This window comes from Erinaceus europaeus, chromosome 19 (assembly GCF_950295315.1).
Source record: "Erinaceus europaeus chromosome 19, mEriEur2.1, whole genome shotgun sequence".
NCBI lineage: Eukaryota > Metazoa > Chordata > Mammalia > Eulipotyphla > Erinaceidae > Erinaceus > Erinaceus europaeus.
This window is the reverse complement of record NC_080180.1, coordinates 34,521,458-34,540,684: the sequence shown is the minus strand read 5'-3', so window position 1 is coordinate 34,540,684 and position 19,227 is coordinate 34,521,458. Positions and strand designations below refer to the sequence as shown.

The 19,227-nt window shown below is 40.2% G+C and overlaps 1 protein-coding gene across 3 annotated transcripts in view; it reads left to right on the top strand.

Annotated features, from left to right (window-relative positions):
* Nucleotides 1–19,227, top strand: part of CDCA2 (cell division cycle associated 2) — a 59,657-nt gene that overhangs the window by 21,232 nt on the left and 19,198 nt on the right. The window contains exons 8-14 of one of the 3 annotated variants that reach the window (XM_060178850.1): nt 3,632–3,822; nt 9,060–9,144; nt 10,868–11,118; nt 12,159–12,237; nt 13,986–14,074; nt 15,024–15,080; nt 17,435–17,566. In XM_060178850.1, coding sequence (XP_060034833.1) covers nt 3,632–3,822; nt 9,060–9,144; nt 10,868–11,118; nt 12,159–12,237; nt 13,986–14,074; nt 15,024–15,080; nt 17,435–17,566 — 884 coding nt within the window. Of the gene's footprint in view, nt 1–3,631; nt 3,823–9,059; nt 9,145–10,867; nt 11,119–12,158; nt 12,238–13,985; nt 14,075–15,023; nt 15,081–17,431; nt 17,567–19,227 lie in introns of all 3 variants that reach the window. The other 2 variants (XM_060178851.1, XM_060178852.1) reach the window with 2 other exon arrangements.

The following is a 19,227-nucleotide window of genomic DNA, read 5'->3' as shown; positions in this document are numbered from 1 at the left end:
TCAGGTTAATGTTCTTCTCTGAAAATCTTGTAGGATATGTTAATAAAGTCATCTAGGTCTGGATTTTTGTTCTTAGGGAAACTTGGTTAAGTCTTCAGTTTCTATACAAGTTATCAGCCTATTGAGGTTGTGTCTACTGGTCAGTCTTGGGAGTTGACATGACTCTATTTCATCTAGGTTGTCCTGTCTGTTTGCATATAGGTACCCATGTACCCATTATCTTTTAAACTGTACCATGTTGGAATGGTTACTCTAGCCATTGCTGTATATTTCCTTAACCTTACACATCCTACTCTTGGTGAATATTGTAAAACTTCAAGTAAAATAAACTTTACAAGCTGTGTAGTTCTATCTGCCCTCTGTGCCTTTTATGATCTGTTACTCCATGCCTGTCATTTACATTGTAGATTATATATATTTATTTTAAACTTCACAAGATAATACTTCTTTGGTTTAAAATCATTGGGGACACCTTTTCTAGTTATATAGACAGTTATCATTTCTGATGCTTTCTTCCATATTGACAATCTTTTTTTTTTTTTAAGTTTTATTTTACTTTATTTTATTTTTTTATTTTGCCAGAGCACTGCCCAGCTCTATGGGGAATTGAACCTGAGATTGAAGCCTCAGGCATGAGAGTCTGTTTGCATAAGCACCATGCTATGTCTTCCATCCCCTTATTGACAATCTTGAATTTCCTTCTGATAACTTTCCCCTTCAACCTGAAAAAGAACTCAACTTTAGTTCTCTTAGTGTCTGTCTGCTCTGACTTAAATTTTTTTTTATTAATTTATCTATAAAATAAAAAATATCAACAAGACCATAGGATAAGAATTCTACAGAATTTCCACCAGAGTTCTGTATCCCATCCCCTCCCTTGAATGGTTTCCTATTCTTTATCCTTCTAGGAGCATGGACCCAGGGTCATTCTATGTTGCTCTGACTTTTAATCATATGATGAATATGATGGTGGATAAAGGATAGTTCTGGGTTGAGTTTGGTCCCCCAGATGAAATAAAATGCTTTTTTTTTTAATTTAAGATTTTATTTATTTATTCATGAGAAATGATAGGAGAGAGAGAACCAGAAATCACTCTGGTACATGTGTTGCCAGGGATTGAGCTCAGGACCTCATGTTTTAGAGTCCAAAGCCTTACACTGCACCACCTCCCATACCACATCAGATGCTTTTGCAATCAGGATTTCTTTTCTTTTTTTTTTTTTTTAAGGTAAACTTTTCTTTTGTTTTGTTGTAGTTATTATTGTTGTTAGATAGGACAAAGAGAAATGAAGAGAGGAGGGGAAGACAGAGGGGGAGAGAAAGATACCTGCAGACCTGTTTCACCACCTGTGAACCGACTCCCCTGCCATGGGTAACCTGGGGCTCGAACCAAGATCCTTAACTCCAGTCCTTGCGCTTTGCACCACCTGCACTTAACCAGCTGCGTTACCACCCGACTCCCTACAATCAGCATTTCTTACTAATTCTCCTTGTTCTATTCTCATGGGTCTTTGACTTTAGAGTGACATATTATTCGTTAGTAGTTATAGAATGTATAAGTACAGTCATTTAAAACTGTCATCTTACCAAACACCTTACTGTCAAATTTCTCTAAGTGGGAACATCACAGTAAGAGTCAACAAATCTCATTTTAACACCTCACTAAGCTCAAATAATGGTATGAGATGGTGAAAGGGCTGATTACAGGTGCCTCGTGCTGACTTCTGTGCTTTAAATTAGTTCTCTAGTAGCATCCAGAAATGGTTTTATTTCCAATTGTACCCCTTTAAGGAAGATGTGAAAAAAGAGCCTGTCAACTCACAGAGACAACTCTTTGTTAGAGTGAGCCCACACAACACCTCAGTATGTCTCTTGCTGCTCTTTCCACTTCATTTGTCCGTCTTGTCAAGTTTCCATCCCCGTGAATCTCTGCTCACTGTTCTTGCCCCCCACGTATCTATGCTGAAACTGTTTGTATGTTGGCGAACATGCCAAAATGTTTACCTCACGCATTTTGGCCCCTCGGTTCTGCTTGGCAGCACTTCTTCTCCTTCTCCTTCTCCTTCTCCTTCTCCTTCTCCTTCTCCTTCTCCTTCTCCTACTACTTCTTCTTCTTTTTTAAATATTTATTCCCTTTTGTTGTTCTTGTTGTTTTATTGTTGTAGTTATTATTGTTGCCATTGTTGTTGGATAGGACAGAGAGAAATGGAGAGAGGAGGGGAAGACAGAGAGGGGAGAGAAAGGTAGACACACCTGCAGACCTACTTCATCACCTGTGAAGCAACTCCCGAGCAGGTGGGGAGCCGGGGGCTCAAACCGGGATCCTCATGCTGGTCCTTGAGCTTTACACCATGTGCGCCTAACCTGCTGCGCTACCGCCCGACTCCCTTGGCAGCACTTTTGTCCCTTAACCGGTTCACTGTTTCATACTTTCCTCTTTTCCATCAAGTTTGCAACCTTCCTTTTGCTGCTTTCCCTTAAGATACTGATTTCTTATGAACAGAAATGAATTCTCTAGAGTAGCTATGTCCCTTGCAATGGTTTTATTTAATATCTGTGTGCTTATAGTCACAGATAAATTAAGTTTGATTTATTTATGCTGTTTCATTTGCTAAATCTGGCTGCCATCTCTACACAGGAACGGCTAAGTTAAGCTTCCTTGACCCTCTGCAGTCCTTCCACAACGTATTCCAACAGATTTGTTGTTTGTTGTTTGTCTTTGTCAGGCTTTCACTGCTTCAGCCAAGCCTTTTCAGTCATAGACAGACTGGGGGCAGGGGTGTGGGGAGATGGAGAGGAAAGACCGTAATACCAAAACTTTTCCAGTGAGCTAAGGGCAGAGCTCAAACCTGTACTGTGTGCATGATACATTCCCAGGTAAGCTGTCTTAATAGCAACTAAAACATTTTATTTACCTTTCCTGTCCCAGTCATTCATCTCTGTTTGCTTTGACTACATTCCATTACAGTAGAAACCAGCTCTATCATAGGGATCTGTTGCACATCTGAGTAGACAGAGGAAGACAAATGGTTGAGGTACGGCTCCTTTGATTTCCACGGGAACCAAAACTCCTTACTTACCTCTGCCCTCAGTGATTAGACCTGAGGTAAAAGCTGTGCCCTGTGCCACTTCCCTGTCTCCTTATAGCTCTAAAAGAAATTCCAGGGGGTTGGGCGGTGGAGCAGTGGGTTAAGCGCATGTGGCGCAAAGCGCAGGGACCGGCGTTAAGGATCCCGGTTCAAGCCCCCGGCTCCCCACCTGCAGGGGAATCGCTTCACAGGCGGTGAAGCAGGTCTGCAGGTGTCTATCTTTCTCTCCCCTTCTCTGTCTTCCCCTCCTCTCTCCATTTCTCTCTGTCCTCGTCAACAAGGGCAATAATAATAACCACAACGAAGCTACAACAAGGGCAACGAAGCTACAACAAGGGCAACAAAAGGGGGGAAAAAAATGGCCTCCAGGAGCGGTGGATTCATGGTGCAGGCACCGAGCCCAGCAATAGGAAAAGAAGAAAAAAAAAAAGGAGAGAGAAATTCCAGATGTAACTCCCTTTGCAAATACATTACTGCTCTGTTCTAGATCCAGTGGGTTTGGATGCCTTTCACCTTTCATGTTTACATGCTTATTCTGCAGGGATCAAGGTTGCTAACTGTGTGGAAAGCAAAGAGTCAAGTGGTGCTGTGGAGGTGAGCACAGATACAGCTCCTGAAATCAGGTCCCTGTTTTCTACACTGTATAAGAGGGAAATTCCACCTTCTGAGACCTTTGTCCTTCGTTCTGTACTGAAGAAACCTTCTGTTAAGGCATGCGTGGAAAGCCTACAGGTGAATATTAGAAAAAACACTTTTCCAGAGTTGATGGCACAAAAATTTCTTTTGATTCAAAACAATACCTGTGAAATGTTTTTCTGTCATACTGGCTTAAAAAAATGTCCTAAGGTATTTCCCTTCTTATTTATAGCACTGCAAACTTTGTGTCTTTCTATTCTTTTTGACTTTTGTTCTCAGTGTGGTATATTATGTATAGACCATAAATAAGTAGATTATAGTTGTAAGAGTTTTAGATATTAACGAGCCAGTTTGTTGATTATTTCCATCCCAGTTATTTGGTTTTAGAACCAAAAGTTTGGTCTTCTGCCAGTATACAGTTTTCCTGTAAGCTCAGCTCGCATGAGAAGAGTAGATTGATAGGCATTAGTTGGTATTTTTTGTTCGTTTCTGTGGAAGTTCTTGCATGTTGTGTGTGCATATAGCAGTAGTGCTCCAGAAAGGTATTATTTCTAGTTTTTTTTTTTTTAATATTTTTATTTATTATTGGATAGAGGCAGAGAAATTGAGAAAGAGGAGATAGAGAAAGACAGACACCTGCAGCCCTGTTTCACCACTCGTGAGCTTTCCCCTGCAGGTAGGGACCGGGGCTTGAACCCAGGTCCTTGCGCACTGTAGTGTGTGCGCTTAACCAGGTGCGCCAACGCCTGATCCCTAGTTCTAGTTTTATACAAGCTTATTCAAGGAATCCAGGTGAATCTGGTGTTCAAATCCATGGCAGACTCTAAACACAATGAGAAAGTGCAAGAATAGGTTCAAGAATCAAAGCTGCTTTCTGGTTTCAAGTCCTGACTGAAAAAAACATGAGCAGATGATTTTACCATGTATGTTTGTGTTCTTACTTTCTCATTTATATAAGGACACTATTAGTAACTTTACAGGGAAATGTGAACATTAAAATAATGAGACAGGAAATCAGCTTAGCTTACAGCACTGCTAGCTTGGGAAGTAGTGTTTTTTTTTTTTGCTTTGGTACCCGCAGAATGAATCTACTGCTCCCAGTGACCTTATCATCCATCCATCCCTCCCTTCTTCCTTCTTCCCTCCCTTCCTTCCTTCTTTCCTTGAAATAGAGATGAGAGGGCCATGAAAGATACCTGCAGTTCTGCATAACTATTTGTGAAGCTTCCCTCTCTGTAGGTGGAGGTGGGGACTTGAACCCTGAACATTGCACATGATAATTGTATGTGTTGGACCTGGTCTGCCACTGTCCAGCACCCAGTTTTTTGTTTGTTTTATTTTTTTATTTTCCAGTCTACAGGCATGTTGGCATACAAATATACCTGCATCTTTGATTCTAAAGCTAAAATAAGCTAGGTTAATTTGTATCTAAATAAAAATGTGGTCAGTTTTTATTTGTAACATTTTAACAATTTTGCTATTCAGAACTGATTTTGGTTTCTGTTTACTACTGGGTGATGTCTTCTAATTGCTACTTCTGCTCCAAGCTAGGGCTCTTAATACTCTTAGTTTCGTTACATAGTAAAAATTAAGTACCATCTTAAAATCATATTACTACTTACAACTAATAATGTTTCTGCTTAGCTGCCCAATGTTTTGAGTAGTCAGGTCTCCTTTAATTAAAAGCAAATCTGAAAGGTAACACATATTTTAGAAATTTACTTCATAAATATTGATAAATACATTTTTTCTGCTCAGAAAAATAACTGACTTGGGAGATAGCTGGCCCTAAGGAGGTTTGTTTAGAGATGTCTGGTTTTTTTAAAAATAGGTACTGCTTTTGGAATGATTCTTGGAGAAAATGGACAGCTCTAAAGAACAAGGCCTGGTCAAGGATTTATAGGGGATGGGGCCAGTAGGTGATGATTTGAGGGGACTCTCATGTAGCCTATGGTCCTGACATATTCTATCTCTTTTAATTAAGATTTCTGTCTAATTAAGATTTTATTAATGAGAAAGATAGGAGGAGAGAGAGAAAGAACCAGACATCACTCTGGTACATGACTGTCAGGGATTGAACACAGGACCTCATGCTTGAGAGTCCAATGCCTTATCTACTGTGCTATCTCCTGGACCACAGTCCTGACACTGTCTTGCTTTGTTCCAGACCTGCTCTGTAATTCTGCTCTTCTCTCTTTCTTCAGGGTAAATACAAAGGGTGAAAAAGTACTAAAGTGTACTTTTTGTAAGGTAAAAAAAAAAACCCTATTATATCATTTCTTTTTCTTTTTTCCCTTGTTTTAGTACAATTCTTACATCTTTTTTTTTTTTTGCCTCCAGAGTTATTGCTGGGGCTCGGTGCCTGCACCACTAATCCACCACTCCTGGAGGCCTTTTTTCCCCCCCTTCTGATGCCCTTGTTTATTAGTGTTGTTACGATTATTGTTGTCGTTGTTGTTGGATAGGACAGAGAGAACTTGAGAGGGGAGGGGAAGACAGAGAGGGGGAGAGAAAGACAGATACCTGCAGACGTGCTTCACCACCTGTGAAGCGACTCCCCTGCAGGTGGGGAGCCGGAGGCTCGAACCACGGGTCCTTATGCCGGTCCTTGTGCTTTGCACCATGTGCACTTAACCCGCTGCGCTACCGCCCGCCCTCCACAATTCTTACATCTTAAGCCAATATTTTGTCTGCTTTTTCTGACAGTGTATAGTACATTAAAATTCTGGAGCTACCTACATTTCAGTATACATTTCATATCTTCCTCAAGAGTATAGTGATTTAGAAAAGAATATTTTGGGGGTCGGGCGGTGGCGCAGTGGGTCAAGCGCATGTGGCGCAAAGCGCAGGGACCGGCGTAAGGATCCCGGTTCGAGCCCCCGGCTCCCCACCTGCAGGGGAGTCGCTTCACAGGCGGTGAAGCAGGTCTGCAGGTGTCTGTCTTTCTCTCCCCCTCTGTCTTCCCCTCCTCTCTCCATTTCTCTCTGTCCTATCCAACAACGAATTGCGTCAACAAGGGCAATAATAATAACCACAACTAGCAAGTGAAGTAAATCACTAAAACACTAAAAAAAAAAAAAAAGAAAAGAAAAGAATATTTTATTAGTGATTTATAAGATCATAGATTATAGAGGTGTGATTATGCTCCCTTCTCTTTCTCTTTTCCTTCTGAGACCCCTGTAATTCTGGTCTTTGTCTTTCTAGTGGACTTCTCAGCTTCTCAAGGAGTTACTTCATTTTTCCTATTTGTGTTTTTTACTTTGCAGTCAAAGCATGTGGTCATTTTTTTTTCCCCCTGTTTCTGATGTCTGTCCTCAACATTCATAAGCCTATTCCCTTGACTTGCTTGGAATGCATTGAGAGCGTCCTTCACATCCTGTAGATCTGTTTTCATGTTTCCCATTTTCCTATTAAGTGAATCTTTGAGATCATGGATTTTATTTATTTATTTTTATTGATACCAGGGTTACCACTGGCATTTGGTGTTGGAACTATGACTCCACTGCTCCTGTGAGCCATTTTTCTTTCTTTCTATTTTAGTTGAATAGGCAGAGAAATTGAGAAGGGAAGGGGAGATAGAGGAGAAGAGAGACACCTGCAGCCCTGCTTCACCACTTAACCTTCTCTGCAGATAGTGTGTGGGCTTGAACCTGAGTCCTTGTGCAAAGTAATGTATATACTTAATGCATATGTCACCATCTAGCCCCCAACAAGTTTTTTCTTAATCTTTTTTTTTTTTTTTTTCCTATATGAAATTAAGAGCTTTGTGTTTCATCAAATTTCCTGACAATGTATTTCCTAAATTCTTGGGTAGCTCTTTTGGATTGGCATCATTAAATGTCTGTTTTCTACTTTTACTCATCTGTTTTATTTCTCTTGTTGGTCGGTGGGTATTGGCTGGGGCCTGCTTTGTATATGAGTTGTAGGGGAGAGGAGGATTTTTCATTAAGTGATGTAGTATTATGACATTTAATGACCCTTAACTAGAGCCCTAGTATGGGAAGAAAGGGAAGGGGTCCCAAACAAACCACCTTCTTCCTTTCTCGACCTGTTTCCTGAAAGTAGAATCTCTGCTGTGAGTTCAGAGTCACTTTTTGGCCTGCAGGGAAACTTGACTCCAATTACCAGGGTTTCTTTGGCAGCTGGGATACCTTAAAGTTTGCTTGACTTTTCAGCTGCCGTAAGGTTAACATGTTCAGTTCAGCTGTTTCCCCTGGATGTCTTCCTGAGGTTCACTCAAGAGCCTGAGACTTCTATAGCTCTAAATATGAGCTCTGACCTCCTTTTCCTATACCACTTGGTTCCTGACTGGTTCTGTGTGAAGTGCTTTAAATCTACTATGTAGATGTGAAGCAATTACATATGTGGCACCACTGACAGTGCAATGCTGTGTCTTTACTAGATGCTTTTTCTCCCTCCTGTCTTGGTTACTACTGTACATGTGCAATCCCCAACCTTCTGACACTGATTTTATGTATCAGAAATCCCAACTGTGCTTTGAGGAGATTCGTTGAGATATTTTGTTTTAATAATGTTTTCTGGGGAAAAGCCACCTTTCGTTGCCTTAAGTCACCATTGCTTCACCTGCATTTTTGTTTTTAATTTAAGAAGTGTGGATCCTCATGTTTATAAGGTTAAAAACCCTATTATATCATTTATTTTTCTTTTTTCCCTTGTTTTAGTTCAATTCTTTTTTTTTTTTTTTAAGATTTTATTTATTAATGAGAAAGATAGGAGGAGAGAAAAAGAACTAGACATCACTCTGGCACATGTGCTGCCAGGAATCAAACTCAGGACCTCATGCTTGAGAGTCCAAAGCTTTACCACTGCGCCACTTCCCGGACCATAATTCTTACATCTTAAGCCATTATTTTGTCTACTTTTTTCTGACAGTGTGTATAGTACATTAAAATTCTGGAGCTACCTACATTTCAGTGACCTTTGCTTGTCAGATTAAAAATGAGAAAATAACATTAGCCCTCATATATTTATTTTTTCATTTTGGCCTAAAGTACTGTTAAGATACTTTTTTTTATTAGAACATTTATGAAAATACAGATACTGTACTACTCTACAGATGGGCCAGGGAAATTGCTCAGTGATAGAATTCATGCCTTGTATATGTGAGGTAGCCCTGGGTTGGAGCTTAACATGTGTATGGCATGAAAAATGCTCTAGTATCTGTCTCTCTTTTCTCCATTAGAAGGAGTGATCTCCAGTATTGTGTCTATTCTTGGTAGAAAATAAAAGTCAAAATTGTCATTCTTCATGGCTATTTATATAAGCAGAATTACTCATTGATGCTTATTGATGCTTTTTTTTTTTTTTTTAAGGAACATCGTGACAACTTCTGTGAAGATGGAACTCATCCAAATTTGACCTCAAAACTTACAAACTGTTGCAAAGAACGAAAGACCGGTAAGATTTTGTGTTTATTTTGAAGCTTAAAGCTGTTATTTTCCTATTATAAAAAATCGGATACAGAGATTTGGCAGGTGACTCACCTTAAGTAAACCATATGTGTTACCATGAGTAAGGACATGGGTTCAAGCCCCAAACCTCTCTCTACATAGGAGCATTTGCAGGGAGAAAGCTTTACCAATGGTAGAATTATGGTACAGTATCTGCTCATTCTCTCTGTTTGTCTATCTCTTTCTCTCTCTGTCTCCTCCATTTCTGCTCTCTTTCTCACCCTCTATCTAGAAGAATGAGAGAAAGAGGGGAAGAAAGGAAAATTGGTCAGTAGGAGTGATAGAGTTGTAAAGGTTCTGAACCCTAGTGATAACCCTGGTGGCAAAAATAAGTAGAAGTCTGGTATATAGTATATGTTTCTTCCTTCCTTTCTTTTTTTTTTTTTAAAGAATTTATTTATTTATTAATGAAAAAGATAGGAGGAGAGAGAAAGAACCAGACATCACTCTGGTACATGTGCTGCCGGGGATCAAACTCAGGACCTCATGGTTGAGAATCCAATGTTTTATCCATGTGCCACCTCCTGGACCACAGTATATGGTTTTGCTTTTTTTCTTCCAGGTTTATTTCTGGGGCTTGGGGCCTTCACCACAAATCCACTGCTCCTGGAGCTATTATTTTCTCCTTTGTTGCCCTTGTTGTTTTATCATTGTTGGGGTTATTATCATTGTTGTTATTAATATCGTTCTTGTTGTATAGAACAGAGAGAAATGGAGAGAGGAGGGGGAGACGGGGTAAGAAAGATAGATACCTAAAGACCTGTTTAACTGCTTGTGAAGCGACCCCCCCTGCAGGTGAGGAGCCGGGGGTCTCGATCCGGGATCCTTGCATCTGTCCTTACGCTTCACATCATGTTCACTTAACCTACTGCACTACTGCCTGACCCCTGGTAATTTCAGTAACCTGCAAATGCCTTGGTACTTTTGAAGTTACATAGGAGGGATGGAATCTCTTTGGAGGGTCTAGCAATTGACCTATTTTATCCATCCATTTTCATATAATGGTAGACACTATAAAGATAATTTGGAATGTAGTTTTGTAAGCTATTGTACTCAGACCATTTTATGTCTTAAAGTCTACTACATGTTAGAAACAGTGATTAGGGGGGTCAGGTGGTAGCGCAGCAGGTTAAGTGCACATGACACAAAGCGCAAGGACTGGTGTAAGAATCCTGGTTTGACCCCAGGCCCCCCACCTGCAAGGGGGTTGCGTCATAGCGGTGAAACAGGTCTACACACATCTATCTTTCTCTCTCTCTCTTTCTTCCCCTCCTTTCTCCCTTTCTTTCTGTCTTATCCAACAACAGCAACATCAGTGACAACAATAGTAGTAATCATAACATCAAGGGCAAGAACAAGGGCAACCAAATGGGAAAAACATGGCTTCCAGGAGCAGTAGATTTTTAGTGTGGGCAGCGAGCCCCAGCATTAACTCTGGAGGCAAAAACCAAAAAAAAACAACAATAGCAAAACAACAAACAGTGATTAGTTTCTCCATTTTGATCCCCCCCATAATGTTCTTATATTATATAAATAATAACCCTAACATAGTGTTGAAAGGCTCTAGGATTTGCCTTTTAAACAAGAAATTAAAATTTCTTCAAAATTAAATATATTAAATATATTAATATATTAAATATATTAAATATATTCTGGTATGTTGTCTATAGGTCAAGAAAGTTTTAAGGAACCCACCTCTTTAAATATGAAGAAGAGGAAGAGAGTTACTTTTGGAGAGGACTTGAGCCCTGAAGTCTTTGATGAATCCCTGCCAGCAAACACTCCACTACGCAAAGGAGGAACTCCTGTTAGTCGGAAGGATGTGAGTGCTGCTAGTCCCCTGCCCCCTGACCAGTCTCCGGTGGCTCTACCCCTGCCACAACCAAACTTTGATGATGATGACGACAAGGAGGAGAATCTTGTAAGTGTGGCAAATTAAATAAAAAGTCTTCAGTTTGATCAAACCTTATTTTTCTATCAGTAATACTTAGGACTTTGAAATCGGAGTCGGGTGGTAGGTAGCGCAGAGGGTTAAGCGCAGGTGGCATAAAGCGCAAGGACCGGCATAAGGATCCCAGTTTGAGCCCCTGGCTCCCCACCTGCAGGGGAGTCGCTTCACAGGCGGTGAAGCAGGTCTGCAGGTGTCTATCTTTCTCTCCCCCTCTGTCTTTCCCTCCTCCCTCCATTTCTCTCTGTCCTGTCCAACAACGACAGCAATAACGACAACAATAGACAACATAGGCAACCAAAGGGAAAAAATAAAAGCCTGCAGGAGCAGTGTGTTTGTAGTGCAGGTACTGAGCCACAGCAATGACCCTGGAGGTTAAAAAAAAAAGATTAGTTTCATGACTGTATGTACTTAGAGTATGTCATGAGATCTAAATGCTGTTGATGACTGTAAAATTTCCCATCGTTTTTTTGTACTACCGAGAAAAATTGTCTTACACTAAGCTGTGGCAGAACATGAATTATTATAAGATGAACTTGGATTTTAGAGGAGTTAAGATAGAAAACAACACCCATCTGGTTGGTGAAACAACTCACTTGGATAGTATGCTGCTTTTCATATCTGTGACCCAGGTTTGAGTCTGAACCTAACTTCATTGAAGGAGACTTTGGTGCTCTAGTCTCTTTTTGCCACTCTGCTTGTCTCTGAAGAATAGCAATTCTACCCACCAAATAATGTTAAAATCAGAATGTTAAATGTAGGGCTAAACATTACTAATAAATGGAAGGCAGGACTAGCATGACTTCAAGGACACACCAAACCACTGGTGAGTGCAAACACGTGGGGCTCTTGGACAGGGAGGAGCCTAAGGAGAGAATCTTATCTGTAGACTTACTGCAGTTTTTCCTACAGATTTTAGTCCTATGTGTTTCCTTCTGGGCATATTATTTACATTCACTGAATTTAGCTTATCTCATTTTTGCTTTATTTTTTTGTTTGTTTGTTTTTTAAAGGAAAATATAGAGCCTCTTCAGGAATCATTTGCAGTTCTGAGTCCTCTTAATAAGTCTTCAGCCTCTGAGACACTTTCAGGTAGTGATTTCCTTTTTTCCTATAATGGCATATCTTGTATTATGAAACTGATTTTGCATTTAGATTTTTATTGAGATTATAACAATACAGGTTGAGTATATTAAAAAAATAGTGTGGGAGTCAGACGGTAGCACAGTGGGTTAAGTGCATATGGCGCAAAGTGCAAGGACTGGCGTAAGGAACACGGTCCGAGGCCCTGTCTCCCCACCTGCACAGGAGTCACTTTACAGGCAGTGAAGCAGGTCTGCAGGTGTCTATCTTTCTCTCCCCCTCTCTGTCTTCCCTTCCTCTCCATTTCTCTGTGTCCTGAAAACAACATCAATAACAATAACTACAACAACAAAAAGGGCAACAAAAGGGAAAATAAATAAATATTAAAAACTTAAAAAAAACAAAACAGTAGTGCATAAAACTTAATATCCGTCTCTTTTCATTCCACATCCCATACTATTTTTTGTTGTTGTTGTAAAAAGGAAACACTGACAAAAACCACAGGATAAGAGGGGTACAACTCCACACAATTTCCACCACCAGACCTCCATATCCCATCCCCTGATACCTTTCCTATTCTTCAGTCCTCTGGGAGTATGGACCCAAGGTCATTGTGGGATGCAGAAGGTGGAAGGTCTGGCCTCTGTAATTGCTTCGCTGCTGAACATGGGCATTGACAGGTTGATCCATACTCCCAACCTGTCTCTCTCTTTCCCTAGTGGGGTGTGGTTCTGGGGAATCGGAACTCTAGGACACATTGGTGGGGTTGTCTGTCCACACATCCCAGTACTTTATGGTCACTCACAGGACCAACTTCCTTAGCTGCTTACCCATTTTCCAAGTTGCTCACACAGTGGAGTTGCCCTCTGAACTCTGAGATATCTGCTCGGAATAGTTAGGTACTATCTAAAGTACATCCATTTCAAGTTTAAATATCTGAATTGTTTATCACTGTTAACATGGCATTTTGGGTACATGTCCTTTGTAAGATCTCTGGCTTTTTTTTTTTTGGCTTTATTTATTTATTGTTGTAGTTATTAATGTCGTCATTGTTGGATAGGACAGAGAGAAATGGAGAGAGGAGGGGAAGACAGAGGGGAGAGAAAGACAGATAACTGCAGACCTGCTTCACCTGCTTGTGAAGTGATCCCTTGCAGGTGGGAGCTGGGGAGCCGGGGGTTCTAGCCTGGATCCTTATGTGGGTCCTGGCGCTTTGAGCCACGTGCGCTTAACCCGCTGGGCTACCACTTGACTCCCCTGGCTTTTTAAATTTTTTTTTTTTTTAAGGTTTGTGATGACAAAAAAAGAGCTCTCTAAACTTTCTAAGTTTTTTGAAAATTAAACAAAATACTTTCTGATTATCTTAATGTTGTTTATTGCGGTTTCATCATACAAAGCGTAACCAGTAATAAATGGACATTAGTGAAAATATGGGCATTTATTATGACAAAATTGAACCTTTTGTTTTTCTTTTCTGCGGTCTACTTTGCTGGTGAGAAAAGCTTCTGTATAGTTAAGAAACAAAGTTTAAGAAGATAATTATCTATTGGAATATTGGAATGTACTGTGTGTCCAGAAGATGATGGATTTTGGGGCTGGGGACATGGCATAAGGCTTATGTAAAAAAGGCTATAATTCTTGAGATGCTGAGGTCCTAGTTTCAGTCCCTAATCCTACGTAAGCCAGAGCTGAGCAATAGTTATATATATAATGTTTTATAACTGTTTGTTTGTTTGACTGACTTTTCTTTTGATCAGGGACTGATGTTATTAATTCTTCAAATAACCACGAGAATAAGTCCTCCCATAAAGTCGGTAGAGTAACACGACCCTCAAACAGAAGAAATGTGAGTGTTTCTTTTGTCACATTTATTTGCTTTTAAATATCTCAGTAGACTTTTTTTTTTGAGCTCTCATAATCAAGTGATTACAGATAAATTTAGGTTTAATCGGGGGCCAGGTGGTAAGCACAGTGGTTTAAGTGCACATGACGTGAAGCACAAAGACTTGCGGAAGGATCCCAGTTTGAGCCCCCGGATCCCCACCTACAGGGGGAGTCGCTTCACAAGCAGTAAAACAGGTCTGCAGGTGCCAGTTTTTCTCTCCCCCTCTGTCTTCTCTTCCTCTCTCAATTTCTCTTTGTCCTGTCCAACAACAGCAGCAGCAGTGGCAACAATAACAACAGGGGCAACAAAATGGGAAAAATGGTCTCCAGGAGCAGTGGATTCGTAGTGCAGTCACCAAGCCCCAGCAATAACCCTGGAGGCAAAAAAAAAAGAAAAAAAAAATAGGTTTAATCAAGCCAGTAAGAACTAATGCTTCTTCTTCTTCTTTTTTTAAATCTTTATTTGGGGACAGAGACAGTCAGAAATTGAGAGGGAAGGGGGTGGTAGAGAGGACAAGAGAGACCTGTAGCTCTGCTTTACCACTTGTGAAGCTTTTCCCCTGCAAGTGGGGACTGGGGGCTTGAACCTGGGTCCTTGCTCACTATAACATGTGCGCTCTACCAAGTGCGCCACCACCTGGCACCAGAACTGATGCTTCTACCTAGCACGTAACCCAGAGGAATGATGTTTTCCTGGTTTGATGTTAATGTGTTCTTTTAGGGAAAAAAATCCAACAACAGTATGTGCTTTTGGTGTCTGTGTTATTGTGGAGGGTAATTTCTTTGAAAAATTTTGTTTTTATGAATTTTATTTGAAGTATAAAGTAAAGAAGTGTGGCATATAATTAGGGGAACCAGAATAATGGCATAAATATCACATTAAAAAATCTTTTTATTTCATATGGTGCCAGGAAGGAACTCAGGGCCTCATTCATGCTACAGGACCAGGCTCCAGGCTCCTGTACCAGGCAAGATACCTCTTGGCCTCCTAAATCTATACTATTTTATTTTTAATTTCTTTATTGGGGGATTAATGGTTTATAGTCAACAGTAAAACACGATAGTTTGTACATGCATAACATTTCCCAGTTTTCCACATAACAATTCAACCCCCATGAGGTCCTCCTCTGCCGTCATGTTCGAGAGCCTGAAATCTCCCACCTACCCAGAGTCTTTAACTTTGGTGCAATACACCAACTACAGTTCAATTTCTACTTTGTGTTTTCCCTTTTGATCTTGCTTTTCAACTTCTCTCTTTGAGTTAAATCATCCCATATTCATCCTCTCTTTCTGACTTATCTCACTTAAGATGATTCTTTCAAGCTCCATCCATGATGGGGAGAAGAAGGTGAAATCATTTTTAATAGCTGAGTAATATTTCATTGTGTATATAGACCATAACTTTCTCAGCCACTCATCTATTGTTGGATACCTGGGTTGCACCAGGTTTTGGCTATTACAGATTGTTCTGGTATGTACATATGTGTACACAAATCTTTTTGGATGGGTTTGTTGGGTTCCTTAGGCTATATGCCCAGGAGTGGAATTGCAGGGTCATAGGATAGATCCACTTGTAACCTTCTGAGAGTTCTCCAGGCTTCTTTCCACAGGGGTTGGACCAATTGACATTCCCAGCAACAGTGCAGGAGGGTTCCTTTATCCCACAGCCTCTCCAGCATTTGTTGCTGCTACCTTTTCTGATGTATGACATTCTCACAGGAGTGAAGTGGTATCTCATTGTTGTCTTTATTTGTATTTCTCTGACAGTCAAAGACTTGGAGCATTTCCTCATCTGTCTTTTGACCTTTCAGGTCTCTTCTATGGTGAATATTCTGTTCATATTATCTCCCCATTTTTGGATGGGGTCACTTGTTTGCATGTTGATGCATTGTTGCCTTTATTTGCATATTGCTCTTAATCAGTGACGTTGGTTCTTTGGTTCTCTTACTTAGTGAATATTCTGTCCATATTCTCACCCCACTTTTGGATGTGGCTGTTTGCTTTTTTGTTGCTGAGCTTGATGGGCTCTTTGTATGTTTTGGTCATTAATTTTTTTGCCTGAAATATGGCATTAATAAATCATCTTCCATTCTTTAAGTAGTCTATTTACAATCTCCAAAGCAATCTTGAAAAACAAGATAGGAGACATCATATTCCCAGATCTTAAACAATGTTATAAGGCTATCGTGATCACAACTGCCTGGCATTGGAACAAGAGTAGACACTGACCAGTGGGATAGAGTTGAGAGCCCAGAAGTAACCCCCTGAACATCTCATTTTTGACTAAGGGGTCCCTAAATAGTAGATGTAGAAGAGTCTTTTCAGCAAATGGTGTTGGGAACATTGACTTGAAAGATGCCAAAGATTGAAACTGAACCACTTCATCTCAGCATACACAGTTGTTAACTCCAGGTGGATTAGTGTTTTGTATCTTAAACCAGAAACCATCAAATATTTAGAGAAAAATTTTGGCAGAACTCTGTAAGTCGTAAAGGTATCTTCAGCGACTCAAGTTCCACTTTCAAAGAAAACAACAAAAATTAACCAATGCTAATATATCTTTTGCTATTCTTATTAAGTTCCATAAAACTTTGTTTGTCATTGATGTCATAAGTCATAAACATATTCAATTTTTTAAATAAAATTTAGTTGTTCACAATCTTATGCTACCATAACATAACAGCAGTCATGTGCTAAATTGCAGATGCTCAATAAATCTTTGATGAACAAATAAATCAGCTAATTTATTTCTAGGTGAGCTACTTGGCCATCCCTAAATCAGCTCATTCTTCATTTTTTCTTAAAAGAATTTGGTCAGATGCATATACATCTAAATGTTTGATAGCTTGGAAAGTGGTGATTACTGCTTTTCCCATTAGAGTTAAAGCTGTTTAAAGTATTTCTAATGGAATTTTTGAATTAAAAGTAAAATTAAATGGGAGACTGGGCAGTGACGCACCTGCGTTTATGCCCCTTGTTGCAGGGGGACACTTCGTGAGTGATGAAGCAGGTCTGCAGGTGTCATTCTTTTTCTTCCTCTCTCTGTCTCCCCCTCCTCTCTCACTTCATCTCTGTCTTACCTAATCAAAATTAAGAGAAAAAACAAAAAGGAAGAAATGACTGCTGGAAGCAGTGGACTCATAGTGCTGGCACCAAGCCCTAGCAATAACTCTGGTGACAATAACATAATAATAATAATTTAATTAAATGTAAAATGATAGAACCCATGCAGGAAGGAAAGTAAAAATGAGGGATATACATTAAAATATTACTGCTTATGTTCTATAGTGTTCCTACTTTTAATTTTTTTTTTTTTAAACAGTTGGTTGGTTTCACAGAAGAGAGTGCTTGCAACTTACAGAACACCACTCAACCTTGTAAAGAAAAGAAAGTTAAGAGAAAGAAGTCTCAAGAAAGCAAGCGCACAGACAAAGCACTTCCTAAAAAGAATCAGGTATGAAAGGGTGTGTTTGGGAGTCCGGGGGTTGCACCGCAGGTTAAGTGCAATTGGCGCAAAGTACAAGGACCGGCTTAAGGATCCTGGTTTGAGCCCCTGGCTCCCCACCTACAGGGGAGTCACTTCACAAACTGTGAGGTAGGTCTGCAGTGTCTGTCTTTCTCTCCCCCTCTCTCTCTTCCCCATCTCTCTCCATCCTATCCAACAATGACAACATCAATAACAACAATAACTACAATGGTTAAAAACAACAAAGGAAACAAGTAAATATAAGAAAAAAAAGGTGTTTAAATATAGAATAGACTTGCAGCTTGGGAGGTGGGGTGTAGCTAAGAAAGTGTTGGAACCTCAAGCATGAGAGCCCCTGAGTTTGATCCTTGGCCTCACGTGTGAGTGATTTCCCCCCAACCCCCCATTAAGAAGAAATACTTAATTGGGGAATCGGGTGGTAGCGCAGCGTATTAAGTGCATGTGGCGCAAAGCGCAAGGACTGGCGTAAGGATCCCAGTTTGAGCCCCCCTGCTCCCCACCTACAGGGGAGTCACTTCACAGGTAGTGAAGCAGGTCTGCAGGTGTCTATTTTTCTCTCCTCCTCTCTGTCTTCCCCTCCTCTCTCCATTTCTCTCTGTCCTATCCAACAACAAAGACATCAGTAACAACAATAATAACTACAACAATAAAACAACAAGAGCAACAAAAAGGGAACAAAATAAATATTTTTTAAAAATCTTAATTAATAAATACTTAATGGGAGCCAGCAGGTGCCTCACCTGACGAGGCACACATGCTACCATACAGAAGCAGTTGGGTTCAAGCAGTAGTTCACTACATGGCAGTGCCTCCAGGGAGGCTTCACCAGCAGTGCTATGGCATCACTCCTGTCTCTGTCTCTCATCCTCTGTCTAGAGGAATGAAGGAATATCTAAACAGACACAGGAAGAAAATACTGCTAGAATGGTGGAGTCATGCAGGCACCAAACCCAAGCAGTAACCCTGGTGGCAAAACACTCAAGCAAACATAAATTTAAATGTAACTTTTTTAGCATTAGTAATTTGTTCTCTTTGTTTATACTTAGAAATACTCTGCTGTTATCAGGACTGTACTTTTATTATTTTTTTCAGATACATTCATTATTCAAGAAGTTCAAGAAAGGTAAAGCCTCAAGTTTTGCACTAGGCCTTGCCAGGACCCTACTAAATTAAGATAATTGATATAGTAAAAAAAAAAGAAAAGAAAAAAGAAAAAAAGAACAGCAGGGCTAGGGAGACAGTATAATGGTTCTGCAAAGGGCTTTCATGCCTGAGCCTCTGAGGGCCCAGGCTCAATCCCCAGCGATACCATCAGCCAGAACTGAACAGTGGTCTGATCTTTCTATGCCACGCTCTCATTGAAATAAAAACAAAATATATTTTTAAAAAAATGGAGGAGAAGAAGAAATGAAATAGGAAAGCAGTGAGAAAAGGGATGGGTGTTAATGCAGAGGAGAGCCTTCAATGAATTTCTGAAGACAAAGCAGATGGAAGCATGTTGACAGATAAAAAGAGGTGGAAAGATTTACAGCCCAGAATGTGCTAGGAGGAAGCTAGAGAGGCGTTGGGAGCCAGCCTGCTCATGGAATCCCAGGAGACTCTGGACCCAGTTTGGCAGGTACATTGGA